The sequence below is a fragment of the Castor canadensis genome, chromosome 3 (assembly GCF_047511655.1).
Source record: "Castor canadensis chromosome 3, mCasCan1.hap1v2, whole genome shotgun sequence".
NCBI lineage: Eukaryota > Metazoa > Chordata > Mammalia > Rodentia > Castoridae > Castor > Castor canadensis.
The window spans coordinates 159,250,944-159,274,197 of record NC_133388.1 but is presented as its reverse complement, the minus strand read 5'-3'; the positions used below and the strand labels follow the sequence as shown (position 1 = coordinate 159,274,197).

Genomic DNA, 23,254 nt, shown 5'->3' with positions numbered 1-23,254 from the left:
CTCAGTTTGAATTTGTCTTTTTTCCTTCAAATTTTTGACTTCTTAACACTTCTGTTGCTTCTAAAATTAGTTTGCCATAGCACATCTCTGGGAGCTGGAATTTATAATGTTGGGGATGTGGTAGAGAAAAGAAAATGAAGGATTAGGCCTTAATAAAAATATGAAGACAAGAGAAGAGAGGGAGTTTTCACCCATGACGCCCTGTAAAGCTGAAGGGCAGTGGCCTTAAGGAATTCTGACCTGTGCTTTTATACACAATTGCTTTAGTCTCATGAAATACACCTTCAGAGGTGGGGTCAGAAAAGGGAGAGGAAGGGACTTTAGAGTATTTGTTTTCTCTGTAAGCTCCTCATGCCCTCAACCTGCCTGCTTGGCAAAATGAGAGCCCAAATTCATCATCTGTACTAGCCACTGTCAAAAAGATTGTTATTCCACTTAGGAGCATACTTCCAGCTCTTAGGGAACTGCTGTGCGCTGCCGTTCCTTGTTATATAAACCCATTGGCACTGAGGTGGTTCAGAATTAAGCCATTTCTCTGTAGACTAGTTGGTGCACGCTGAGGTACGCATCAGCCAGCATTAGGAAGCTTTAGTAAGCTTACTGTAATTTTAAGTTCAGAGCTGTTGGCAGCGTGTTCAATGTGTGAAAGCACTGAATTCTCATTTCTCTATTATCTCAAAACACTCCTTTTATTCATAATCTTTTTATTTATTCGTATGTACATATGTTGTTTGGGCCATCTCTCCCCCTAAAATATTCTTTTAAGTGAATCATTGGATCCTGCTGTTCCCTTGATAGAATGTTTCATCTTTTAAAGTGCTGATAATAAAAGATCTCTGCTGCCAAAAAAAAAAAAAAAAAATCTGCAGAAACTACATTGAATCCAAAAGTGGTTTGGGGCTAAAGAAAAGTCTTGGGGTTTAGATTGAGTTTGAAACCTCATTTTACAACATTCTTTGTCTAAACATACTGTACCTTGATGTATTTTAGATGCACTCTACATCCTCCTAGCAGTAAGGGAGGTTCTTTTTTTTTTTTTTTTTAAGAAATTTTATATACTGCCTGGCTGACTGGCTTTAACGCTAATTCTCCTAGAACAGCAGATGGCAGCTAAGTGCTTGATCACTGCAACTAAGCTTGGCTTGACCTTGGCTCTCAAACACCTATCAGGCTGCCTTTTTTTTTTTTCTTTTTTTTTTAAGAGAAAAGCCTTTCTTGGAGTTGACTAATCTTGACTTCATGGGAATGATTTATTGATAAAACTCTTATATAGTATTAGTGAAGTTTTGATAATATTCTTTGCATTCCATACAAAGAATATTAGAAAAGGATATAGCGCTGGGTTAATTTTCTTACTTCTTCATTTGCAAGGTTCTGGAACATTATAAGGTTTTCACATTTGCATTGATCTTGTTTTTCTTCCAAAGGGCTTCCTGAGAAAACAGATGGAAAGTGTTCACCTCTACCAGACACATAATAATAGGACTGAGTCAGTGTGTAGAGGAAACCATAATGAAAGAAATGCTCAACTTTTTCCATGCAGCCAGATCCAGTAAAGTAAATACTAGGAAAGGGCATCTAACAACGGAAGAGGCCTTTTTAAAGTTCTTTACTTAGAATTACCTGAAGATTTTGTCGAGTGGAAAAGTTTTTGTGTAGACCGAGAAAAATTGTCTTCTTCAAACAGATATCTATGTTGCACTGCAAAATTAGAACAGGAAAGTAGGTCTCGGATATTTATGGTAATCGGCTCAGATTCTGTAAAGAGAATGAAAACTGAGGTCAAACCTGCTTAACACTATTGAGGTCTAAAGCAGCCATCAGCTGAGTAGAAGGACTTGGTATTCCTAGCATTTGGTTCAGAGCTTTACTTTGAGGTATACTGTGGCAAAAGGATTGTCACAGACATAGAGCCTGGTTACCAAATATGGCTTAAAGAAAATAGAGTAACTCCGCTAGAGGAAAAAATGCGTTAGTCAACATGTTTTAACCTTACAACTTTCATCTGGAGAGCAATCATGGCAGAAGAACCCACTAAAGATTCTAAAGACACTGCTTTTTAGAATTTACCTGTTGGCTGGTGGACCCTCTTTGGCAGTTCCCTTGTTGGGGAGTCTTGTCTTCCATCAGAGTCTTCTAGAGCTAAGTGAAAAGAGATGGCCAAAAGGAGTGACAGTTCCCCACATGGAAGCATGTGCACTTCAGAAAGCTGGGCCCAAATCAACTGCTTATCTGCCTGCCACCACCCAGGTGTGTTGGTTTTATTTGGTAACACCACAGATTCAAAAAAATGGTTACTGTCACTTCAGGGTAATTCTCTCCTAGGAGAATCCTGGAGCCCTTAAATACATTTAACCTCTGGTCCAATGTCTCAGCTAGATGATAGGGTAGAAAAAAAGTTTAGGCTGTTAAGGATCAAGTTGGAATGGCTGCAGCCTCCACTTGAGGTATTTAATTGATGACTAAATTAGTTCCAAGGCAAAGTATGATCTACCCGCAGGAATCTGAAAGGCCTTCCCTCCCTGGTCCCACTTCATCTCAGAGTTCTTAAGAGGAGTAAGACACTGGATTTTACTAGTGTCTGAACCTGGGGCCTGAGTAAAAAGAAAAATGTGCAGAACTACTATGTGTGAGCTACAAACAAAATCTGAATTTTACAGGACAGTCTAATATTCAGTAAACAAAAGTAACCCATGTGGGAAGTCATTCTTTACATTTCCAGCAGTGGGCTTAACAAGGATGGCCATCCCTTTCCACTCTAATTATAGGCACATCCTGAAATTGCACCTCAGCATTCCTAATTTATATAATGGGTGTTTCTTGTTTAAATGACCATTTCTCTGGGGTCTTGGTGAGGAGTAAGTATGCTGGCATATCAAAAATATTTTTCACACTGAGCAAGGGATCAAGTGATGGTAGCTGACGCCATTGTCTTCTCCCTCCCTCCCTGTTCCCTTTTGAGCTTAGTGTTTCAGGTATCACAGGTCTAACCACCAGGAAGCACTTTTTTGAGCATGCTGAAGGAATGGGTTGAGGATTTCTCCCTCACAGGTTCATGCTGCCCCATTGGCTAAGTTTTTCTTAGACACTGGCTACAGTACCCTTGCAGATGCCTTGCTTTAGTTTTTCACTTATTTCACCCATGGTGCTGAAGTCTTCTGCATAGAAGAGATGCTTGTCAGTGGGCTCAGAAGCAATCTCTTGTAGTTCTTCCTCAATGGCTTTCCCCACCCCAACAGCATATATAGTGATGCCTAGGGGAAAGAAGAAATTAGAGCAAGGTAGTTAAAGTTCTGTTCCCAAAGTCTGGAAGTTGTGTGTACTACCGCCCAGTCAGCTGGATATTGACATCATTTCAAGGGTTGATACCAACACCTCTTTTTTTGTATTTTTCCACCATTTTAATTTTGGCCCTATGAGCAAAAAGACAGAATCTAGAGAGTAGTGAGGTATTTGGGACAGATTGGGAGCTAAAGCACCAACCTGCTGCCCATCTCTGGGGAGGGTTATTTAACAAATCTGCAACTTTCCCCAGAATTAGCCTTCTGGAGTGTAGGAAGCATCTATCTTACAGCTTACTAAAATGGGAATATCTTCTGAAAATTCTAAGAAGTAGGTCAATTTATGACTTTATTACCTAATTTCTATTTCTCAAAGATAAAGGATAGGAATCTTAAAGTGACCTGGGGCCAGGTGGTGCAGCCTTCTGCCCACCTCTCTTGGGAGGACATCATCTTGAGAAGTGCTAAACTGAAGAGGAAACTCTGTAGACCACTGGAAATCTCTAGTCAAGAAAAAAAGCAATCCCAAGTATCAACCTTAAATTTCAAGGGGGACTTGAGGTTAAATCAAATTAATCATTAGGATCCTTTTCCTCATATACTCTTCATTTGAAAGTAAAACAATAAACATTAAGTTCTGCTTGATTTCCAACATTTTTTAGTACTGATATGTTACTCTGGCTAATTCATTAAGCTAGAGTTTTTAAAAATGTGCTTTAAAATGGCCCTGAAAGCCAGGGGCAAGAGTTATGCCTTGTTCTGAGTCTGTGTCAGGTCAACAGCCAAGTTCAGCATATTTGTGTGGGAGCTCAATGCCCTTGTGCACAGCTTCCTAAAAAGGGGAACCACTATTTTAAGATTGTATTAACTATACACAAGAGCAATTAAATTTATTAGAGGATATCACTTCAGATAACCTTGTTGACTGAAGAACCAAATATCTGTTTCTCCTACCACTTATCTTTGGGTAATTTGTAGAAATTTGGATGAGGGAGAGGATAAAGTAGATTAGTTTCAGTGAGTCAAACAAAAGGGTTAATCACAGTTTCTGGAGACAAAGATGCATCCCAGAATTTTTTTTTTTTTTGACAGTAATGGAGTTAACTAACGCAGGCCTTATGCTTGCTAGGCAGGTGCTCTATTACTTGAGCCACTCTACCAGTCCTCAATGATGGTTATTGAGGTAAGATCTCACTCTATGCCTAGGTTGGCCTGGACCACAGTCCTGTTTGTGTTTCTCTGCATAGTTGGGGATGATAGGCACCCATCCATTGCTTGAGATGGGGAATCTCATGAACTTTTTGCCTGGGCTGGCCTCAAACCATGATCTTCCTAATCTCTGCCTCCCAAGGAGCTAGGATTATAGGTTTTAGCTGCCATACCTGGCCTTCTCAGTACTTTTTAAGAATGAAGGCTAGAGGAACCCACGGGTTAAACATGAGCTCTAGCAAGCTAGTCTAGTATGAACAAACTGTTTTATAACCCACTCAGCTGATTCAAGACTGGACACCTCTCGTGGCTCCCACACTCTTGGGCAAGGATAATAGGGGTGAATGGTGAGGTAAGCAATCTCAACAAAATGCCTCCTTTACAAAGAGAGAGATTGGAATCAATGTGAACCAGCCTTTCTGTGAGGAAGTTCACCAATGGGAGCAGCAATACTCCCATTCCTGTGTTCACTGACTCAGCAAGTGTTTGCCGCGTACCTTCTATGTGTCAGGTCTGATATGAACATGGGGCCCATAAAGGCTTAGGTGACACCGTGGTCTGTGTGAACCCTTTTTCCCTTAGAGGACCTGCTAAGACACTGTGCTCTCAACAAGTATGTACAGGAGGTAGCTTGCAGGCAAACTGCTTTACAACCTCAAGTTTATGTATATCCCCAGAGGAAACTAGACCCTTCACCATGAGCTGTCTCTACCAGCCATCCTGGTTTTGGGGGTTCCCTTCTGCCAAGCCACAGTCCTCTTCCACACTTCACATCTCTACAACTGAAGTAACCCTCGAGTTCCTCCCTGAATTGTACATGAGGTCAGGAAAACCTCAGAGAAGAAGCTGAAGTTTATTGAGCAACAGGAGCTTAGAGTCACAATCTCTTTCCAACATTTGATTCTCTCAAAAACTAGCTTTTGCTTCCTGCAAACACAAGAGTATTCTTTATCCCAAGGCTACACATGCTTTCAGAGTGTTCACTTGAAGCATTAGTTTTAAAACGTGTATATGTATACATCTCAGTAAAACTTCCCACAAAGAATCTATTTTTTAACAAGCCCTTCAGATGATTGTAAAGAAAATACGTCAGTGTGTGGGGGCTGTTGGGAGTGCGTGGGTAACTATCGGGTGCAGGGCGGATTCTCTCCACCGGAGGTCACACACTGGGTAGTATCACATACTGGGCTGTGAGACTTTCTCATCCTTCCTGAGCACTTTATGGACCATCGCTGGGGTCCCATTAAGGCCTCTAGGTGGCAGTTTAGTGAAGGTGTATAATGGCAGTTGTCAGTTGTATTCAAAGACTTTTTCATATGCCAATTGTGACCATGGAGTGAGTTTTAAAAACCTGAACCTTGAGTGGTGTAAGCCACATCTCCATCCCATATTACCATTGGCCTTGGCTTTACTGGCCCACTCGGAGACGTCATCCTGAGCACGTCCGTCGGTGAACACGATGGCCACTCTGGGAACCCGCATGGAGAGGGGCCTGGCCCCTTCTCCTTGGGTAAAGCTTCTCTCAAGCATGTGTTTCAATGCCAGCCCAGTCATAGAGCCCTTGCGCATGTACTTCATTTGGGCCACGGCTTTTTTCATGTCTTTGGCCGAGCTGAAGTTTCTCAGAGTAAACTCTGTGCGGACCTGCGTGGAATATTGGAGCAGCCCCACTCGAGCAGCTTTGGGGGAAACTGCCAAGGAATCTATAATTCCAGTGACAAACTGCTTCACAATCTCAAAATTTTCTTCTCCGAGGCTCTTGGATCCATCAATTACAAAGACCAGGTCGATTGGGCCTTCAGTGCATCCTACAGGAACAAAAGGACAGTTGACATGGCTAAATAATTAAAATCATTTATGTACAAAGAAGGAAACTATGCTTAACCACTTTGAAAAACCACCTTTGTTCTTTAATGCACAGGACAGACGTTGGAAGGGTAACATGCAACAATCATTTGCACATTCATTTTTATGTTTGGCTTATCAAATTGGTGAAATGAGAGATTTCCACAAGCAAAAACACAGTAGATGTATAAATTATCTAAGAAACCAGGCCTACACTGCAACCCTGATCACTGACAGCCAGGTCTGGGAGGGACTATGTGTACAGCACCCTGAAGGATGTGACTACATCAAACGCTTCCTATTGCTTACTCTGAAGGGTGACATCACACGAGTGCTGGCATGCTGACAATGGAGGAAGAGATGCTTAAAATTCTCAGTCATCACTCTTCCAAGGAGCTTTCCCAGTAACCCAGCTTGCTTTTGGGATACTCTAGCACTATTAATTTATTCACCAAAAACTCACTTTACCTGTTTTGTGCAAGGCAGTGAACACAGCAAGACTGCAATAGTGACCAAGAAAGTGTCTGGCACCAAGTGCTTAAGTCTACTATACTCTATGCCATATTCCACAGAGTACAATAATTACTTCACTGTGTGACTGTCCCTCCTCAGTCTGTGGGTTCTCCCTCAGTCTGGACTGTGTGTCATTCATTTCTGTGTCCCTTATGCCTGGTACACATAGGTGCTCAACAAATACTTATGGACAGGTTAAAAGAATGAGGGGTTGTCCATTGGGTAAAACATCTCTAAGTACCCTACTGACCTATTAAGGCTTAAAAATGAATCATCACTGTGAATTCCATATAGCATAGCTTTTTGGGCAACTCAGATGGTTGACAGTAAAAGAGAGAGAAAAACTTTATGCAAATACCTAAGCAATTTGGGTGTTGAGAGACTTTTTGTTATTTCAGGCTGCATAAGAAAAATTTACAGATCCCAAATGGATGATCTCACTTCAGTCTCCAGTGTGTTATTTTAACATGTTCTTTATATGTCAACCAGCTGTACAATCTTTCCAAGTGAAGCACAACAATATGAGCGAGCAAAGACATACACACGCAAAAATATTTCTATGCCTGGCCAGTATAAAATGCTAGTGAAGGGCAGGGGGCGTGACTCAAGTGGGTAAGTGCTTGCCTAGCAAGTACAAGGCCCTGAGTTCGAACCCCAGTACTGCTGAAAAAAACCATTTATTCATAAAATGCTAACGTAAATGCTAACGTAATTCTCTCTCTCTGAGTGTGGGGGTTGACTCTTCTCTTTTTCCATTAAGTACTTGTTCTTATTACTCAACCTATTGATTCTTTAATAGTGAATGAGGAAAAGGCCAATTCAGAGCTTCATTTACATTCACAGCCTGTTCTTGGATCGACCAGAAAAATATTCAGATGGCATGCATATCGCTTTCTAGCAGAGTTAAGAAATCATGGAATAATTTACCAGCAGTGAACAGTATTTTCTTCCCTTTTCTTTCATAAAAGATCCAGCCCTTGCAGCCTCCACGCAGAGGGGTGCATGCAGGCTTCTTCAGGAAGCAAGAATGTGGGGTGAGTGGGAGAGTGACAAGGGCCTAGAGACACTGTTTCAGAGCCAGGAAGGAGGACGTCCTCACTTGCTGAGTACTTGTTTGCAGGAGGGTCTCTCCCACTTTTCTAGGGCATTTTCTTTTTGGTAGTTAAGCCAGTGAGACTGTGATTTGTTCTCAGAACATAGCTTTCACAGGATTCTAGAAATTCAGTGTTGGATAAGTCCTTTAAAATTCATCTACTCCTGCTGCCATTGCTTACCTCTCTGCAGCATCCCCAGCAAGTGGCCACTCAGTCTGGGCCTCACCATCTCTCCTGATGAGGATCACCTCACCACTGAAACGCCATCTTTAGCCAGCTCTGCTCTTGCTGAATGCAGTAGACATCATTTATTGAGCACTTTGTGTGTGCCAGCACTGGATACCTGATCTCATGTATGCCTTACAATGGCTCTGAGAGGCATATTCTCATTGTATAGATGAGGAAACTGAGACTCACAGAGACTAAAGATTGTGCCCAAGGTCACACAAGAAGCACGAATGGGGGTTCAAATCCAGGTCTGACCAGAAGCTCATGCTCTGAACTAGTTAATCATGTAGTAACCCTGAGAGGACCCTTCTCTGTCCTCATGCTGAGCTGCAACTTCTCCCTAGTGTCCACCCCTGGAGTGGGTTAGGGTGGGGTAGAGAGGAGTGACATATAAATCAGGAATGAGGAGATAGCCACTTTTGTGTTTGAATAGTATCTTAAGTCATCTTCTTTTTTTTTTTTTTTTAAACAAAGATTCCCAGTTTCTTCCTTTATTATTTGCTAGACATGGATGTGAACTTTTTGAAATGTTTGAATTTTGTTCCATGTACATGTATAATTTTTAGAAATATTAAAGGAATAGGATTAATACAAACATGATTTAGAAAGAATAAACATAATCGTTATCTACAGGTTGAGCTCCTAGAAGTGAAGTTGGATTTAAAATATGGCCAAATTGCCCTCATAAAGGTTGCAGCAATTCAGATATGAACGATCTTCCACATTTATAACTGCCTGTAACAGCCTGCCTTTGCCAACATAAGTAACCATCAAAATTCTGATCTTCAAAAACTAATGGGTCAAAAAGGTATCCTAGCTTTAATCTCTATATATTTTCCCTTTTTTCTTCTGTGACATTTAAATTTCATATCATGCTTACAAAGAACTTCTCTGAGATTATCAAACAATTTTCTCAAAATTTCTTTTGCTATGTGGTGCTTGCAGTTTTATCTATCTATCTATCTATCTATTCATTTATTTATTTTTATACTACCAGGGTTTGAAAACTCTCCCATTTGAGCCACACCTGCAGCCCTATTTTTGTTTGTTTGTTTCAGTCTTTGATTCATGTTGTTGTGCTGAGGCTTGAACTCAGGGCCTCACACTTGCTAGGCAAGTGCTCTACCTTGAGCCACTCTGCCAGCCCTTTGTTGTTTTGTGTATTTTTGAGATAGGGTCTCACGAGCTATTTGCCCAGATTGGCTTCGAACTGCAATCCTCCTGATCTCTGTCTGCCTCCTGAGTAGCTAGGATTGCAAGCATGAGTCACCAGCATCAGGATTTGATTCCTCTCTTATGCACAGAACTGAATGTAATTCTCCAGCACAGTGTGCCACACAATTCTACCTCTCATGTCCAGAGTTTTGTTTTTTAGTTCTTTTGTGTGTGTGTGTGTGTGGTTCTGGGGATGGAGCCCAGGGACTCCCCTATGCTAGACAAATGCTCTACCTCTGAGATTTTTATTCAGCCCAAGATCACCGATAATAAGCTTACTGTCAAGTAAAACCCAAAGTGTTTGGCAGGTGGTCCTTCCCCATTCTGCACTTGTGCACCCACAATTATATTTATGGGAGAAGCCAGAGGTGAGGAATTTGTTGCCTGAAAATACTCCAAAAAAAAAAAATAGTTGTTCCAAAACCAAATGGAAGCAGAGTGCCAAGTTCATATCACTTACTCCTGCAGTGCCTTCCATCCTCAGCTAGGACAAAACCCTCTGAACACTTGCAGATGTAGGAGTCACCACTGTTCACACAAATGTGTTCACAGCCATGGTGGGTTGACTTGCAGACATCTTTCCCTGGGGAAAGAACAAGGAGAGGAATGATCCCATCAGTGTAGAAATGAGCTAGCATGAGCAGTCATATAAGGGGAGATTAAAGACATCATCCATTAAACAAAAAACCCATCTCTGTGAAAACTTCTTTATAGTTTGTTTTTTAGTATCATGCCCAGCTCAGGCCAAAATCAAAGAGCACCTCCTCCCAGGAAGCTGCAGCTCCCACAAGCTGGAGTGGATTTACTATGAAATCTTAGAATGGCTACGTGTGCTTTAACTTCTGGGTTTTCTCCATGGAGATCCCTTGCACTCTGTTTTGGCTCTCTACTGAGCATTTCTCATGGTGAGGTATTTTGAACTCTTAAAAGAAGTTGCAAGCCCTTCAATCCATATGACATCCTGGGATAGGATGAGGGTGACATTGCTATACCCAAGGCATTCAGGAAGAAACGGATCCTCAAAGAGTTTCCCTGAGTTGCCCAGGGTCATCCAGCAATTTGGTGGCCCAGCTGAGGCATGTTGTCTCCTGAGTCCACCTCCTTGACAGTGTGTCACCCGCAGGCTCCTTTCTGTCTTTTCAAAGGAGAAGCCTCACACAAAATTGGCGTTGGTGTCTACAGATCCCGCTAGAAAGTAGGAATGGGTGGGATCTGATTTAGCAATGAAAGTTCCCAGGGCAGAAGTTGTGCCTTGTGTACATAGCTCAATATTTTGAGCAATAAATGTGTCGAGTAAATAGACAGTATGTGAGGGAAACACGCGTATTTACAGAAATAAAAGCAGGAATGAATGCTCAGGCAGACAGAATGGCAGGATCGAGGACATGGTCTCCACAAAAGGTACGCTGCAGTGTGAAGCTAGAACCTGGGATGGTGGAGGGAGGCCTATAGCATCAGGCCAGGGCTCTGTGGCACACAGTCAGCTGTCCACACAAGTTCTAGCTTAAAGTAGGAGCCCTCCTCCTGGGGAAGAGCAAGGCTCTGTTGACACGTAGAATGCCCCTACTCACCTCAAGGGAGTCTGTAAGGAAAAGCCCCCTTCAACCTCAAATGCAAATGAGCTTATTTCCGTTTTGCCCACTGAAGTAGTGTCACAAAAGCAAGCAGGTAGTCAGCCCCCAAGAGGATGACATCCAGAATCCCACAGTGGAAAAACATCCCTGCCCTGTGCTCTTCGAATGCCTCTGAGCTAGTGTGGTCACATCTCTCCTTTCCTTGGGTACTGTGGTGGCTAATTTTATGTGCCACCTTGGCTAGGCTATGGTGCCAGTTGTTTGGTCAAACACCAATCTAGATGATGCTGTGAAGGTAACTTTTAGATCTCAACATTTAAATCAGTGGGCTTTGAGTAAACCAGATCATCCTCCATAATGTGAGTGGGCCTCATCCAATCAGTTGAAGGCCTTGGAGAAAAAGACAAGGTCCCCTAAGGAAGAGGAAATTCTGTACCAGACCATGTCAGACCATGTGCAGACTCCAGCTGTAGCAACAGCTCTTTCTGCGTCTCCAGTCTGCCTACAGACACACTCTCCAGCCCTCACAATCCCACGAGCCAACAGCTTAAAATCAATTTCTCTTTTTCTCTTCCTCAGCCCCTCTTCACCCACAGCACACTTACGCACACACATGCACACATCCACAGTTGTCTGGTTTTTGGGAGAACACTGACAATACATTTTTTTTGTGGGGGTCTCATTATGCAGTTAGGCTGGCCTGGAACTTGAATATTCCTCCTGCCTCAGTCTCTCCAGTGAACTTTCAAACTAAACTCTAAGAGTTTATTCTAAGTGACAGAAGCAAATGACAGGGTTTTCAAAAACCCACAGGGCATCCCTTCAGCCCCTCTCCCACCCTGTACCCTTACTTACAAAGTCTGCCAAATTTCAGTGCCAAAAGCACTGAAATTATCTTTTGGTCCTCATAGTAAGTGGATTGTTGGCAAAGAATCTAATTCTGCCCAATGACTGTCTAGGCACTGAGCTAGGCTCTGGGCACCCACGCAGCTGTGATGGGAAGGCCCAGCAGCCCAGAGGACAGGGACAGAGGCAAAGAGTTCCACAACCCAGGAGCTCTCCTGAGAAATCCCTAAGGACCCGAGGTTCGACTGCCTGACCTTTTGTAAAACACTTCTCTGTACGCAAAGCAGGGCATTTGTGGCGTGGGTTAAGATGTTTATTGGGAAGGCTTAAGGATGAAGGGACTATCTGTAACTATCAGGGTCCCAGGAATGGAGGCATCCTTCACCTTGGCCACTTACTTCTGCAGCGCTTCCCGTCCTGGGCCAGCTTGAATCCCTCCAGGCATTTGCAGATATACGAGTCATTGCTGTTCACACAGATGTGCTCACAGCCATGGGCCACATCTCGGCAGACATCTTTCCCTGAGGACAGCAGAGCCATTCAAACAAGTGCATCAACAGAGATTGAGCCTGACCCCTTGGAGGGGACATCCGTCTCAGCTACTGGGTGCTAGTGCCACTGGAGCAGGAAGGCACAGGGGGAGGAAGTTTAGTGGCTCTGACTGAGGCTGACTCTTCAACCTTTCTCACTGTCATTGCCAGCACTCCCTTCAGTGTTTCCTCAGAACACAATCCATCCTGATCTCTGCTCAATTTGGCTTCTCATGCCAAATGGAAATGCTGTTTGGACAATTGCTTAGGAGATTAGACTTCAATTTAGATCAGCAGCACTGGAATCTAATTTTGGCTTTGTCCCTGACATAATATATGACTTAGGAGAATACTTAACCTCTTGGCATCTTAGCTTTCCTGTCTGAAAAGGAGGAATAATCCAAGTCACTCATCTTCTCTTCGAATGGTGTCAACCAAGTTGCCCCTTGTAAAGAAGCATGAGAAGAAGATGACTGATAGGGGTGGGAATCTTTTGCCCAGGGTTGCCCCCCTCTTTGATTACAATGAGATGTGTCTTGATATTTATGCCAGTAATTAATTCACTTGTACTAGGCAGCTTGTCATGACTCCATCTAAGAGGTTTTGCTTTCTGAAGGATAAAAATGACCTCACCACAAGCCAAGTGCAGTGGGTCACACCTGTAATCTCAGTTACTAGGGAGAAGGAGATTGGTAGGATTGTAGTTCAAGGCCAGCCTGTGCAAAAGGTTAGCAAGATCACATCTTTTTTTTTATTTATTGTTTTATTATTCATATGTGCATACAAGGCTTGAGTCATTTCTCCCCCCTGCCCCCACCCCGTCCCTTACCACCCACTCCACCCCCTCCCTCTCCCCCCCACCCTCAATACCCGGCAGAAACTATTTTGCCCTTATCTCTGATTTTGTTGTAGAGAGAGTATAAGCAATAATAGGAAGGAACAAGGGTTTTTGCTGGTTAAGATAAGGATAGCTATACAGGACATTGACTCACATTGATTTCCTGTGCGTGGGTGTTACCTTCTAGGTTAATTCTTTTTGATCTAAACTTTTCTCTAGTTCCTGGTCCTCTTTTCCTATTGGCCTCAGTTGCTTTTAAGGTATCTGCTTTAGTTTCTCTGTGTTAAGGGCAACAAATGCTAGCTAATTTTTTAGGTGTCTTACCTATCCTCACCCCTCCCTTGTGTGCTCTCGCTTTTATCATGTGCTCAAAGTCCAATCCCCTTGTTGTGTTTGCCTTTGATCTAATGTCTGCATATGAGGGAGAACATACGATGTTTGGTCTTTTGGGCCAGGCTAACCTCACTCAGAATGATGTTCTTCAATTCCATCCATTTACCAGCGAATGATAACATTTCATTCTTCTTCATGGCTGCATAAAATTCCATTGTGTATAGATACCACATTTTCTTAATCCATTCGTCAGTGGTGGGGCATCTTGGTTGTTTCCATAACTTGGCTATTGTGAATAGTGCCACAATAAACATGGGTGTGCAGGTGCCTCTGGAGTAACCTGTGTTACAGTCTTATGGGTATATCCCCAAGAGTGGTATTGCTGGATCAAATGGTAGATCAATGTTTAGCTTTTTAAGTGGCCTCCAATTTTTTTTTTTCCAGAGTGGGTGTACTAGTTTACATTCCCACCAGCAGTGTAAGAGGGTTCCTTTTTCCCCCACATCCTAGCCAACACCTGTTGTTGGTGGTGTTGCTGATGATGGCTATTCTAACAGGGGTGAGGTGGAATCTTAGTGTGGTTTTAATTTGCATTTCCTTTATTGCTAGAGATGGTGAGCATTTTTCCATGTGCTTTTTGGCCATTTGAATTTCTTCTTTTGAGAAAGTTCTGTTTAGTTCACTTGCCCATTTCTTTATTGGCTCATTAGTTTTGGGAGAATTTAGTTTTTTAAGTTCCCTATATATTCTGGTTATCAGTCCTTTATCTGATGTGTAGCTGGCAAATATTTTCTCCCACTCTGTGGGTGTTCTCTTCAGTTTAGAGACCATTTCTTTTGATGAACAGAAGCTTTTTAGTTTTATGAGGTCCCATTTATCTATGCTATCTCTTAGTTGCTGTGCTGCTGGGGTTTCGTTGAGAAAGTTCTTACCCATACCTACTAACTCCAAGTATTTCCTACTCTTTCCTGTATCAGCTTTAGAGATTGGGGTCTGATATTAAGATCCTTGATCCATTTTGAGTTAATCTTGGTATAGGGTGATATACATGGATCTAGTTTCAGTTTTTTGCAGACTACTAACCAGTTTTCCCAGCAGTTTTTGTTGAAGAGGCTGCTATTTCTCCATCGTATATTTTTAGTGCCATTGTCAAAGACAAGTTGGTTATAGTTGTGTGGCTTCATATCTGGGTCCTCTATTCTGTTCCACTGGTCTTCATGTCTGTTTTTGTGCCAGTACCATGCTGTTTTTATTGCTATTGCTTTGTAATATAGTTTGAAGTTAGGTATTGTGATACCTCCTGCATTGTTCTTTTGACTGAGTATTGCCTTGGCTATTCGTGGCCTCTTGTGTTTCCATATAAATTTCACGGTAGATTTTTCAATCTCTTTAATGAATGTCATTGGAATTTTGATGGGAATTGCATTAAACACGTAGATTACTTTAGGGAGTATCGACATTTTTACTATGTTGATTCTACCAATCCATGAGCATGGGAGATCTCTCCACTTTCTATAGTCTTCCTCAATCTCTTTCTTCAGAAGTTTATAGTTTTCCTTGTAGAGGTCTTTCACATCTTTTGTTAGGTTTACACATAGGTATTTGATTTTTTTTGAGGCTATTGTAAATGGAATTGTTTTCATACATTCTTTTTCAGTTTGCTCATTGTTAGTGTATAGAAATGCTAATGATTTTTCTATGTTGATTTTATATCCTGCTACCTTGCTGTAGCTATTGATGATGTCTAGAAGCTTCTGAGTAGAGTTTTTGGGTCTTTAAGGTATAGGATCATGTCATCTGCAAATAGGGATATTTTGACAGTTTCTTTACCTATTTGTATTCCTTTTATTCCTTCTTCTTGCCTAATTGCTCTGGCTAGGAATTCCAGTACTATGTTGAATAGGAGTGGAGATAGTGGGCATCCTTGTCTCGTTCCTGATTTTAGAGGGAACGGTTTTAATTTTTCTCCGTTAAGTATAATGCTGACTGTAGGTTTGTCATATATAGCTTTTATAATGTTGAGGTACTTTCCTTCTATTCCTAGTTTTCTTAGAGCTTTTATCATGAAATGGTGTTGGATCTTATCAAAGGCTTTTTCTGCATCTATTGAGATGATCAAGTGGTTTTTGTCTTTGCTTCTGTTAATGCGGTTCATTATGTTTATTGATTTTCATATGTTGAACCACCCCTGCATCCCTGGGATGAAGCCTACTTGGTTGGTGAATAATCTTTTTGATGTGCTGTTGGATTCGGTTTGCCATTATGTTGTTGAGGATTTTTGCGTCAATGTTCATTAAGGAGATTGGCCTATAGTTCTCCTTTTTTGGAGGTGTCTTTGCCTGGTTTTGGGATAAGTGTAATACTGGCTTCATAAAATGTGTTAGGCAGTTTTCCTTCCCTTTCTATTTCATGGAACCGTTTAAGGAGGGTTGGTATCAGTTCTTCTTTAAAGGTCTGATAAAATTCAGCAGAGAATCCATCAGGTCCTGGACTTTTCTTTTTGGGGAGACTCTTGATTGCTGCTTCAATTTCATTTTGTGTTATAGATCTATTCAGGTGATTAATTTCCTCTTGGTTCAGTTTTGGATGATCATATGTATCTAGAAATCTGTCCATTTCTTTAAGATTTTCAAATTTATTTGAATATAGGTTCTTGAAGTAGTCTCTGATGACTTCCTGGACTTCCATGGTGTTTGTTGTTATCTCCCCTTTTGGCAAGATCACTTTTTTTTTTTCTTTTTCTTTTACTATTCATATGTGCATACAGGGCTTTGTTCATTTCTCCCCTGCCCCCACCCCCTTCTTCTCCCCCCCACCCCCTCAATACTCAGCAGAAACTATTTTGCCCTTATTTCTAATTTTGTTGTAGAGAGAGTATAAGCAATAACAGGAAGGGACAAGGGTTTTTGCTGGTTGAGATAAGGATAGCTATATAGGGTATTGACTCACATTGATTTCCTGTGCGTGGGTATTACCTTCTTGGTTAATTCTTTTTGATCTAACCTTTTCTCTAGTACCTGTTCCCCTTTTCCTATTGGCCTCAGTTGCTTTTAAGGTATCTGCTTTAGTTTCTCTGCGTTAAGGGCAACAAATGCTAGCTAATTTTTTAGGTTCTTACCTATCCTCACCCCTCCCTTGTGTGCTCTCGCTTTTATCATGTGCTCATAGTCTAATCCCATTGTTGTGTTTGCCCTTGAGCAAGATCACATCTTAATGAATAAGCTGGGCATGGCAGCACTGACTGTCACCCAGCTACATGGGAAGGTTAAGTAGTAGGACTGCAATCCAGGCCAGTCCAGGCAAAAAACATGAGACCCTATATGAAAAATAACTAACGCAAAAAGGGCTGGGGCTGTGGCTCAAGTGCTAGAGCACCTGCTTTTCACCAAGTGTGAGGCCCTGAGTTCAAACCCCCGTATTTGTGCAACCAGAATGACATCATTGAACACAGTCAAGCAGAGGCTAAGAAGCGAGGTGACTTCCCCACTATTGCACACAGGCTGACTGACCCCTGTTGCCTCTTCCACCACAGCACATCGCTAAATCAGTGCTTGTTGCCACAGAGCACATCTGGGTCACTTCAGCTGTACCACTGACTGGCACTGACCTTTTTGTTTGTTTGTTCATTTGGTTTTTTAAATAGGCTTAATAATAAATTAATTAATTTAGGTGCTGGAGTTAAACCTTGGGCCTCGTTTTCTTTTTTTTGGTGGTACTGGGGTTTGAACTCAGGGCCTCACACTTACCAGGCAGGCACTTTACCACTTGAGCCACTCCACCAGCCCCACCCTGGGCCTCGTGCATGCTAAACATGTGCTCTACACTGGGCTAACCCCACCCCAGCCCTAGACTGACTGGCTTTATTTTTGGTGTTACTGGAGTTTGAACTCAGGGCCTTGTGCTTACCGAGCAAGCACTCTTCCACTTGAGCCACACTCCCAGCCCTTTTTGCTTTAGGTTATTTTTTTAGATAGGGTCTCATGTTTTTGCCTGGGACTGGTCTGGACCATGATCCTTCTACCTACAGAATGGTCTCAAAACACAGTCCTCCTGATCTCTGCCTCCCAAATAGCTGGGATTACAGGTGTGAGCCACTGTTCCTGGTGAGACTTTATTTTTTAGGACAATTTTAGATATACAGAAAAACTGGGAAAACAGTAGAGGGAATTCCATGTGCCCCATGGCAATCTCCCCCTATTATTAATATCTTAATATTAATATGGCATGTCTGTTATCATTAATGAGCCCATTTTGGTACATAATTGTAACTGAAGGCCGTGGTTTATGTACATGTACTTTTACTGAGTGTCCTTTTCCTGTCAAGGACCCCATCTAGGATACCCCATTGCATGTGCTTGCATGGTGTTGACTTTGGAGAGTAACTGGCTACAAGAGATCAGGAGAGGGGACGCATGCAGTGGTCTGACATAGTAACATAAGCCAGCAGCAAAACTTACTTCTGCAGGTTTTCCCGTCGTCACGGAGTATGTAACCTTCAAAGCACTGACACACAAATGAGTTGTCACTGCTTACACATGAATGTTCACAGCCATGGTCCCCCAAGGCACAAGAGTCCAGTTCTGAAAACCAAGTTGGAATTTCAGAAACAGAAGAAGAAAATGATGCACACACGGGTGACTTATTTGTTCATAAGAACATTTCAGCAGGGTGTGGCACTGCACACTTGTAATCCGGACTCAGGAAGCTGAGTCAAGAAAAGCAAGAGTTTAAGGCAGCCTGGACTACATAGAAACCTTGTCTCAGAAAACAAACAAAACAAAAGACATTTCAGCACCTTAAATTAAAACAGTGCCTTTCCTCTCAGATCACATTTCAGAATAGAAAGCTTATTTATGAGCAAAAATTCTTCTTCTTCTTCTTCTTTTTTTTTTTTTTTTTTTTGTGGTACTGGGGTTTGAAATCAGGGCCTTGCTCTTGCTAGGCAAGTGCTCTACTGCTTGAACCACTCTACCAGCCAGCAAAAATTCTTAACATAAACAAAGAACATACAAAATACAATCATATCTCCAGGAAATGAACAAAAGAGAGGAAAAGACAACTTGCAAAGGAAAGATATAAATATGAGAAAGTGAAGTCTGACTTTCTGTGCTATCGTATAATACCAACTTATCTGCATATCTACCTATGTATGTGTAAATCACACTTGGACAATCCCTTGATTCACTTATTCAGTCTGTCAACAAACATTTGATGAGTCACCACTATGAGCCAAGCGCTGATCTAGGCTCTGGAGACAGAACAATGAAGAGAACAAAGTTTCTGCTTTTTATGAAGCTTTTCATTTGACAGCAGACATCAAGGGGTAGTGGAGATGAAGTGCATGGAAGAAAAATAAGACACGAACTTCTGTGATGGATCAAGTAGGGAAAAGTGCTACAGAGAAAACACAGGGAAAGGGAGAGAGAGAGTGGCCACCAGTTTGGGCTTGTCATTTTACATGGTGCAATCAGATAGGGTGACATGGACAGAGCCCTGAAGACAGAAAGGAAGTGTGTGGTGGTGTCCGGGAAAGAAAGAAGAGCATTTCACACCACGGCAGGACAGGCAAGGACACCAGCATGACCAGAGCAAGCTGCAGCCTGCAGGGAAGGGGCCAGCGAGGGGCAGGGGAACAGCGTGTGGGGTCACAGGCAGGACGGGTGCGAGAGGGCAGTTGCTAGGGGATGGACGGGTGCGAGAGGGCAGTTGCTAGGGGATGGACGGGTGCGAGAGGGCAGTTGCTAGGGGATTTGGAGGTAGCATCACATAACCTGACTCCACTTTGGAGTGTGGTAAGGACGGAGCATCAAGAGCTGGGAGCAGCTTACAGCACAGATCCCAGAACCTAGACCAGGCTGGTGACATGGACAGTGTGGCCACGGTGTGAAGGCAGAGCCTGTAAGATTTGCTGGTGGTGTTGATAAAAAGTCCATCTTCACATGCACTGGACAAGAGTCAAGGACTGAGCCACCAAAGGATGCATTGTTATTGATAGAGCTGGTGGCTCTTGGGGACCAGAAGGTTTGTGCACCTGTGACCACGAGGCTGACTTTTAAAAACGTAATACTGAGGACAGGTGGACAGTGACTTTTTAAAAGAACCATACGCGTATCTGAGAATTGACTCAATCCCTTCAGACTGAGCAGGACTTCTATAGTGGCTCTGTATTGAAGCCGTTAAATAAAGGCTCCAGTGCACATAACGACTTTCACAATCAGCACAAGGCAGACACTTTTTAGTCCAGCATTCTAGCAGAATTTCTCCTTGGAGGGGAGCCTGTGCACTGTAAGCTGCTGTGATCTTATTTACCCGGAGAAAAACCAAGCTTTGGGAAGGCTAATAGCGGCTTGCCAAGTGCGAGGAGCAGACTGAAAACGCTGTCTTATGATAATAAACCCTTGCCATTCTGCATTACTGTATTCTAACATAAGCTTGCAAATGCAAAGGGAATTTTACCTGTCTTTCTTCCGGTGCAAGTGCTACTAAAAGTCTTTGGACAATGGGAATTGTTAAGGGAAATTTAGCTGCAGAAGAGCTTTGAAGCAAAGCGGGACCCTCTGGCTTGCTGTGCACGCCTTCCTCCTCGGGCAGCTCCTCAGGCAGCGGGAAGTGCAGTGAGTGATCCACAACACAGACGGCTGGCTGGCTGTGGAGGGGAGTTTATTTCCCCCACCATGAATTTATAATAAGAATACTCCATTTTCCAAGGTAATAAAATAGCCTCAGCTCTTTCAGGCCAGCCTTAAGAAGCCATAATCCAGACGAACCCTGTGAGCTTCCCCAGCCCTGCCTGCCCTCTTAGCTTCAGCTCAGGCTTTCCTCTTGACCAGAGGGTGGTGGAATGGTCCCCCAACAGACCCATTGAGCCCCAGGCTTCCTGAGCCAGGGTGGCCCAGCCTGTATTCCTTCACTGGGAGCTGGCTGGGGAGAAGCCATGTGCCCACAGGGGTGTCCCCCAACCTGGGCTGCAGGAGCTCTTCCCAGTTCCTCAGTTCTCCTGGGTTTGTAGCTGTTTGGAATTTTTATTGTGTGCATGCTTTAAAAGTATGTGAAGCATTTTCACTTTTTCCCTCTTCCCCTCTGCATCTCTTTAGAGCATAGCAGAGAGAGAGAGAGGGAGAGAGAGAGAGTTTTCTCAATCTCAGACTATCACAGAAACCTCTTGCAGACAGATTTGCTTAAGGCAAAACTGGCAGATTCCAAAGTCAAACAGACTAAAGGGCTTACTTCCCTGTGGAGGAGTCTCTGGCAGTGTTTATCAAAGTTATAAAATGTACCTTTAACCCAGCCACTTCACTTCTGGAACTGCTCCTACAGAAACCTTGCAGCATATGAAAGAATATACTTTCAAGTTGCTCACGGTGGCACTGTGTGTAATGGTGAAAAATAAATGGGAGCCAACCCAGGTGTCCAGCAACAGGGTGAATAAATATCCCTTGCAAGGAAACATTACACAGCTATGAAAAGGATAAGGAATTTCTATGTGTAATGATAGGAAGAGATCTCCAAGAAATAGTAATGAGTGGAGAAAAAGCACAGAAAGGGGTGTATAGTACACTAGTTCATGTCTGTGTGCGTGTGTAAAAAAAGGGAGAAAATTAAAACACATATTTGCATTTTTTGCATAAAGAAATGCTCAAAGTTTTAATAAACTAATAAAAATGGCTATCTATTGCTATGTGACAAGTTACCCCAAAACCCGGCAGCTTAAAACAGCACACATTCATTGTCTTGCCCAATTTCTGAGTGTTTGGAATTTGGGAGTGGCACAGCTGGGTGCTTCTGGCTCAGGGTCCCTCAGAAGCTGCAGGCTGCTCAGCCTCAACTGGAGCTGGGGAACCTGCTGCCGGCCTCACTTGCATAGTCTCACCGGCTGTCGGCTTCATGTGTGTCATTCCTACAGGGCTGTTTACAACATAGCTTCTCCCAGAGTGAGTAATCCCACAAGTGGGAGACAGCATCCAAGACAGAAGCCAAAAATATCATTGTTCTTGTCATAGTCTGTTGGTCACATAGGCCAGCAGTGAAGGAGGGGACTGCACAAGTGTGTGAACAATGGTGGCCACAGGAATGGTAGCAGGAATTGAACTCAGGGCCTCTTAGCAATCACTCTGCCACTTGGGCCATACCTCCTGTACCTGGTCCTTTTAATTTTGATTTGGTTTTTAGATAGGATCTTGGGCTAACTTTGCTTGGGATGACCTTGAACCTTAATCCTCCTTCTTCCACCTCCTTAGTAGCTGGGACTATAGGTGTGTGCCACCCGCCACACATGGTGAATTTCTTAATGCATGTCTTTTCTGATTTTTCTCCTTTGGGTTTTGAACCATGTAAACCCCTTATCTACTTTAAAAGTAAAATAAAATTTCAATAAAAATGAATTTCCTTTAACCAGTCACTTGCTTGGTAGGCATTTAGATGGTTCCTAGTCTTTTGTTACTATAAACACTATGGCAGCTGGGCATGGTGATGAATGCCTGTAATCCCAGCACTCCAGGAGGTAAAGCAGGAGGATGTGAGTTCCAGGCCAGCCTGGGCTACATAGCAAAAAAAAAAAAAATCAGGCAAAATAAAACATTCAGGCCACCATTGAAATGGACATTTTGGGGCATATAATTTTGCACACAATGGGAAAGATACCCATGCAGGATTGGAAAAGCATAGTGAAAGGGTGTGAACATTTAAAAGCTGATTAAATATTTCTCAGGCATCTTCCACTGAGGTTATTTCAATATCTGCTCCCACTGACAATGTAAGATCATTTTTATCATAGTGTCTGATTCAAGGGGCCTGAGTGCTGCCAGGGTCTTGGTGTTTAAAAAAAAAAAAAGAATAGTTTTGTTTGTTTTTTTTTTAACTTGCTGAACCACCAAGGCTAAGATGTTGACAACAGATCCAGACCTTATATTCAGAGACATTTCCAAGCGATCCAGTTATTCCACCTCTGCCATCATGACCCAAACGCTTTCATCTTCCTCTTGGGTGGTGGCATGGACTTCTAATTGTTCCCTGCATCCCCACTACGACCCCTTCTGTCAGCCCTCCTCTGTGAGTCCTTTTTGCCATCGTGAATCTGCTCACATCCTCCTTCCCTCTGCCTGGGCCCCTTTGAGACTTCCTGAGTCGGATAAGACAGGAAAGCCTTGGCTGCCCTCCAGCCTCATCTCCCTGCTCTTCCTTCCTCTCCAGGAGGGCCCCTCCCCTGCACCGGCCTCCTGAGTTACCTCTCACTCTTCTGCCAGCTCACTATGCACGTATCAGGAAGTCTTCCCTGGCCTCCTAGCACAGGTCACACAGCCCCACGTATCTGCCCTTTGTGGCAATATCAAGTTGAAGTTGAACATTCACTCATTTATGTCATTTTTGGGAGCCTCTGTGTCCCCTCCTTGCATGGCTATGTCTACATGGGCTGTGATGGCCATGGATCATATCTTTCTCACCTGTCTCCAGCACCTAATGTAATACCTGGCACAGAACAGCCTCTGGGAAACAGCTGTTGAATAAAAGGGAACACTTCCTCAATTTTCTACTCCAAAACCAGGGGTAATGGCCTCCACATCCCAGGGTTTTGTGCAGGTGTTCCCAGTGAGGCCCCTGTGGTCAGCGGGGCTCCCCACTTCTCCCACACGCCAGCCTTGCAGAGTGCACAACTCCCATTTGTTCAGCACAACGCTCCCACTACCACGGGAAGTTCTTCAGCTTGGGGGACAGTGGTGGGCCCTCATCCGACTTGTGTCGGCTATACTGG

The 23,254-nt window shown here is 43.0% G+C and overlaps 1 protein-coding gene across 12 annotated transcripts in view; it reads right to left on the bottom strand.

Moving 5' to 3' along the window:
• Window positions 1-23,254, bottom strand: part of Matn2 (matrilin 2) — a 132,616-nt gene that overhangs the window by 661 nt on the left and 108,701 nt on the right. For 5 of the 12 annotated variants that reach the window (XM_074068892.1, XM_074068885.1, XM_074068886.1 and 2 more), the window contains 9 exons: window positions 17,964-18,086; window positions 12,694-12,780; window positions 12,204-12,326; window positions 9,846-9,968; window positions 5,885-6,298; window positions 3,102-3,254; window positions 2,071-2,142; window positions 1,624-1,758; window positions 1,335-1,433 (listed from right to left, as the gene is read on the bottom strand). In XM_074068892.1, coding sequence (XP_073924993.1) covers window positions 1,335-1,433; window positions 1,624-1,758; window positions 2,071-2,142; window positions 3,102-3,254; window positions 5,885-6,298; window positions 9,846-9,968; window positions 12,204-12,326; window positions 12,694-12,780; window positions 17,964-18,086 — 1,329 coding nt within the window. The remainder of the gene's footprint in view (window positions 1-1,334; window positions 1,434-1,623; window positions 1,759-2,070; window positions 2,143-3,101; window positions 3,255-5,884; window positions 6,299-9,845; window positions 9,969-12,203; window positions 12,327-12,693; window positions 12,781-17,963; window positions 18,087-23,254) is intronic. The other 7 variants (XM_074068891.1, XM_074068884.1, XM_074068883.1 and 4 more) reach the window with 6 other exon arrangements.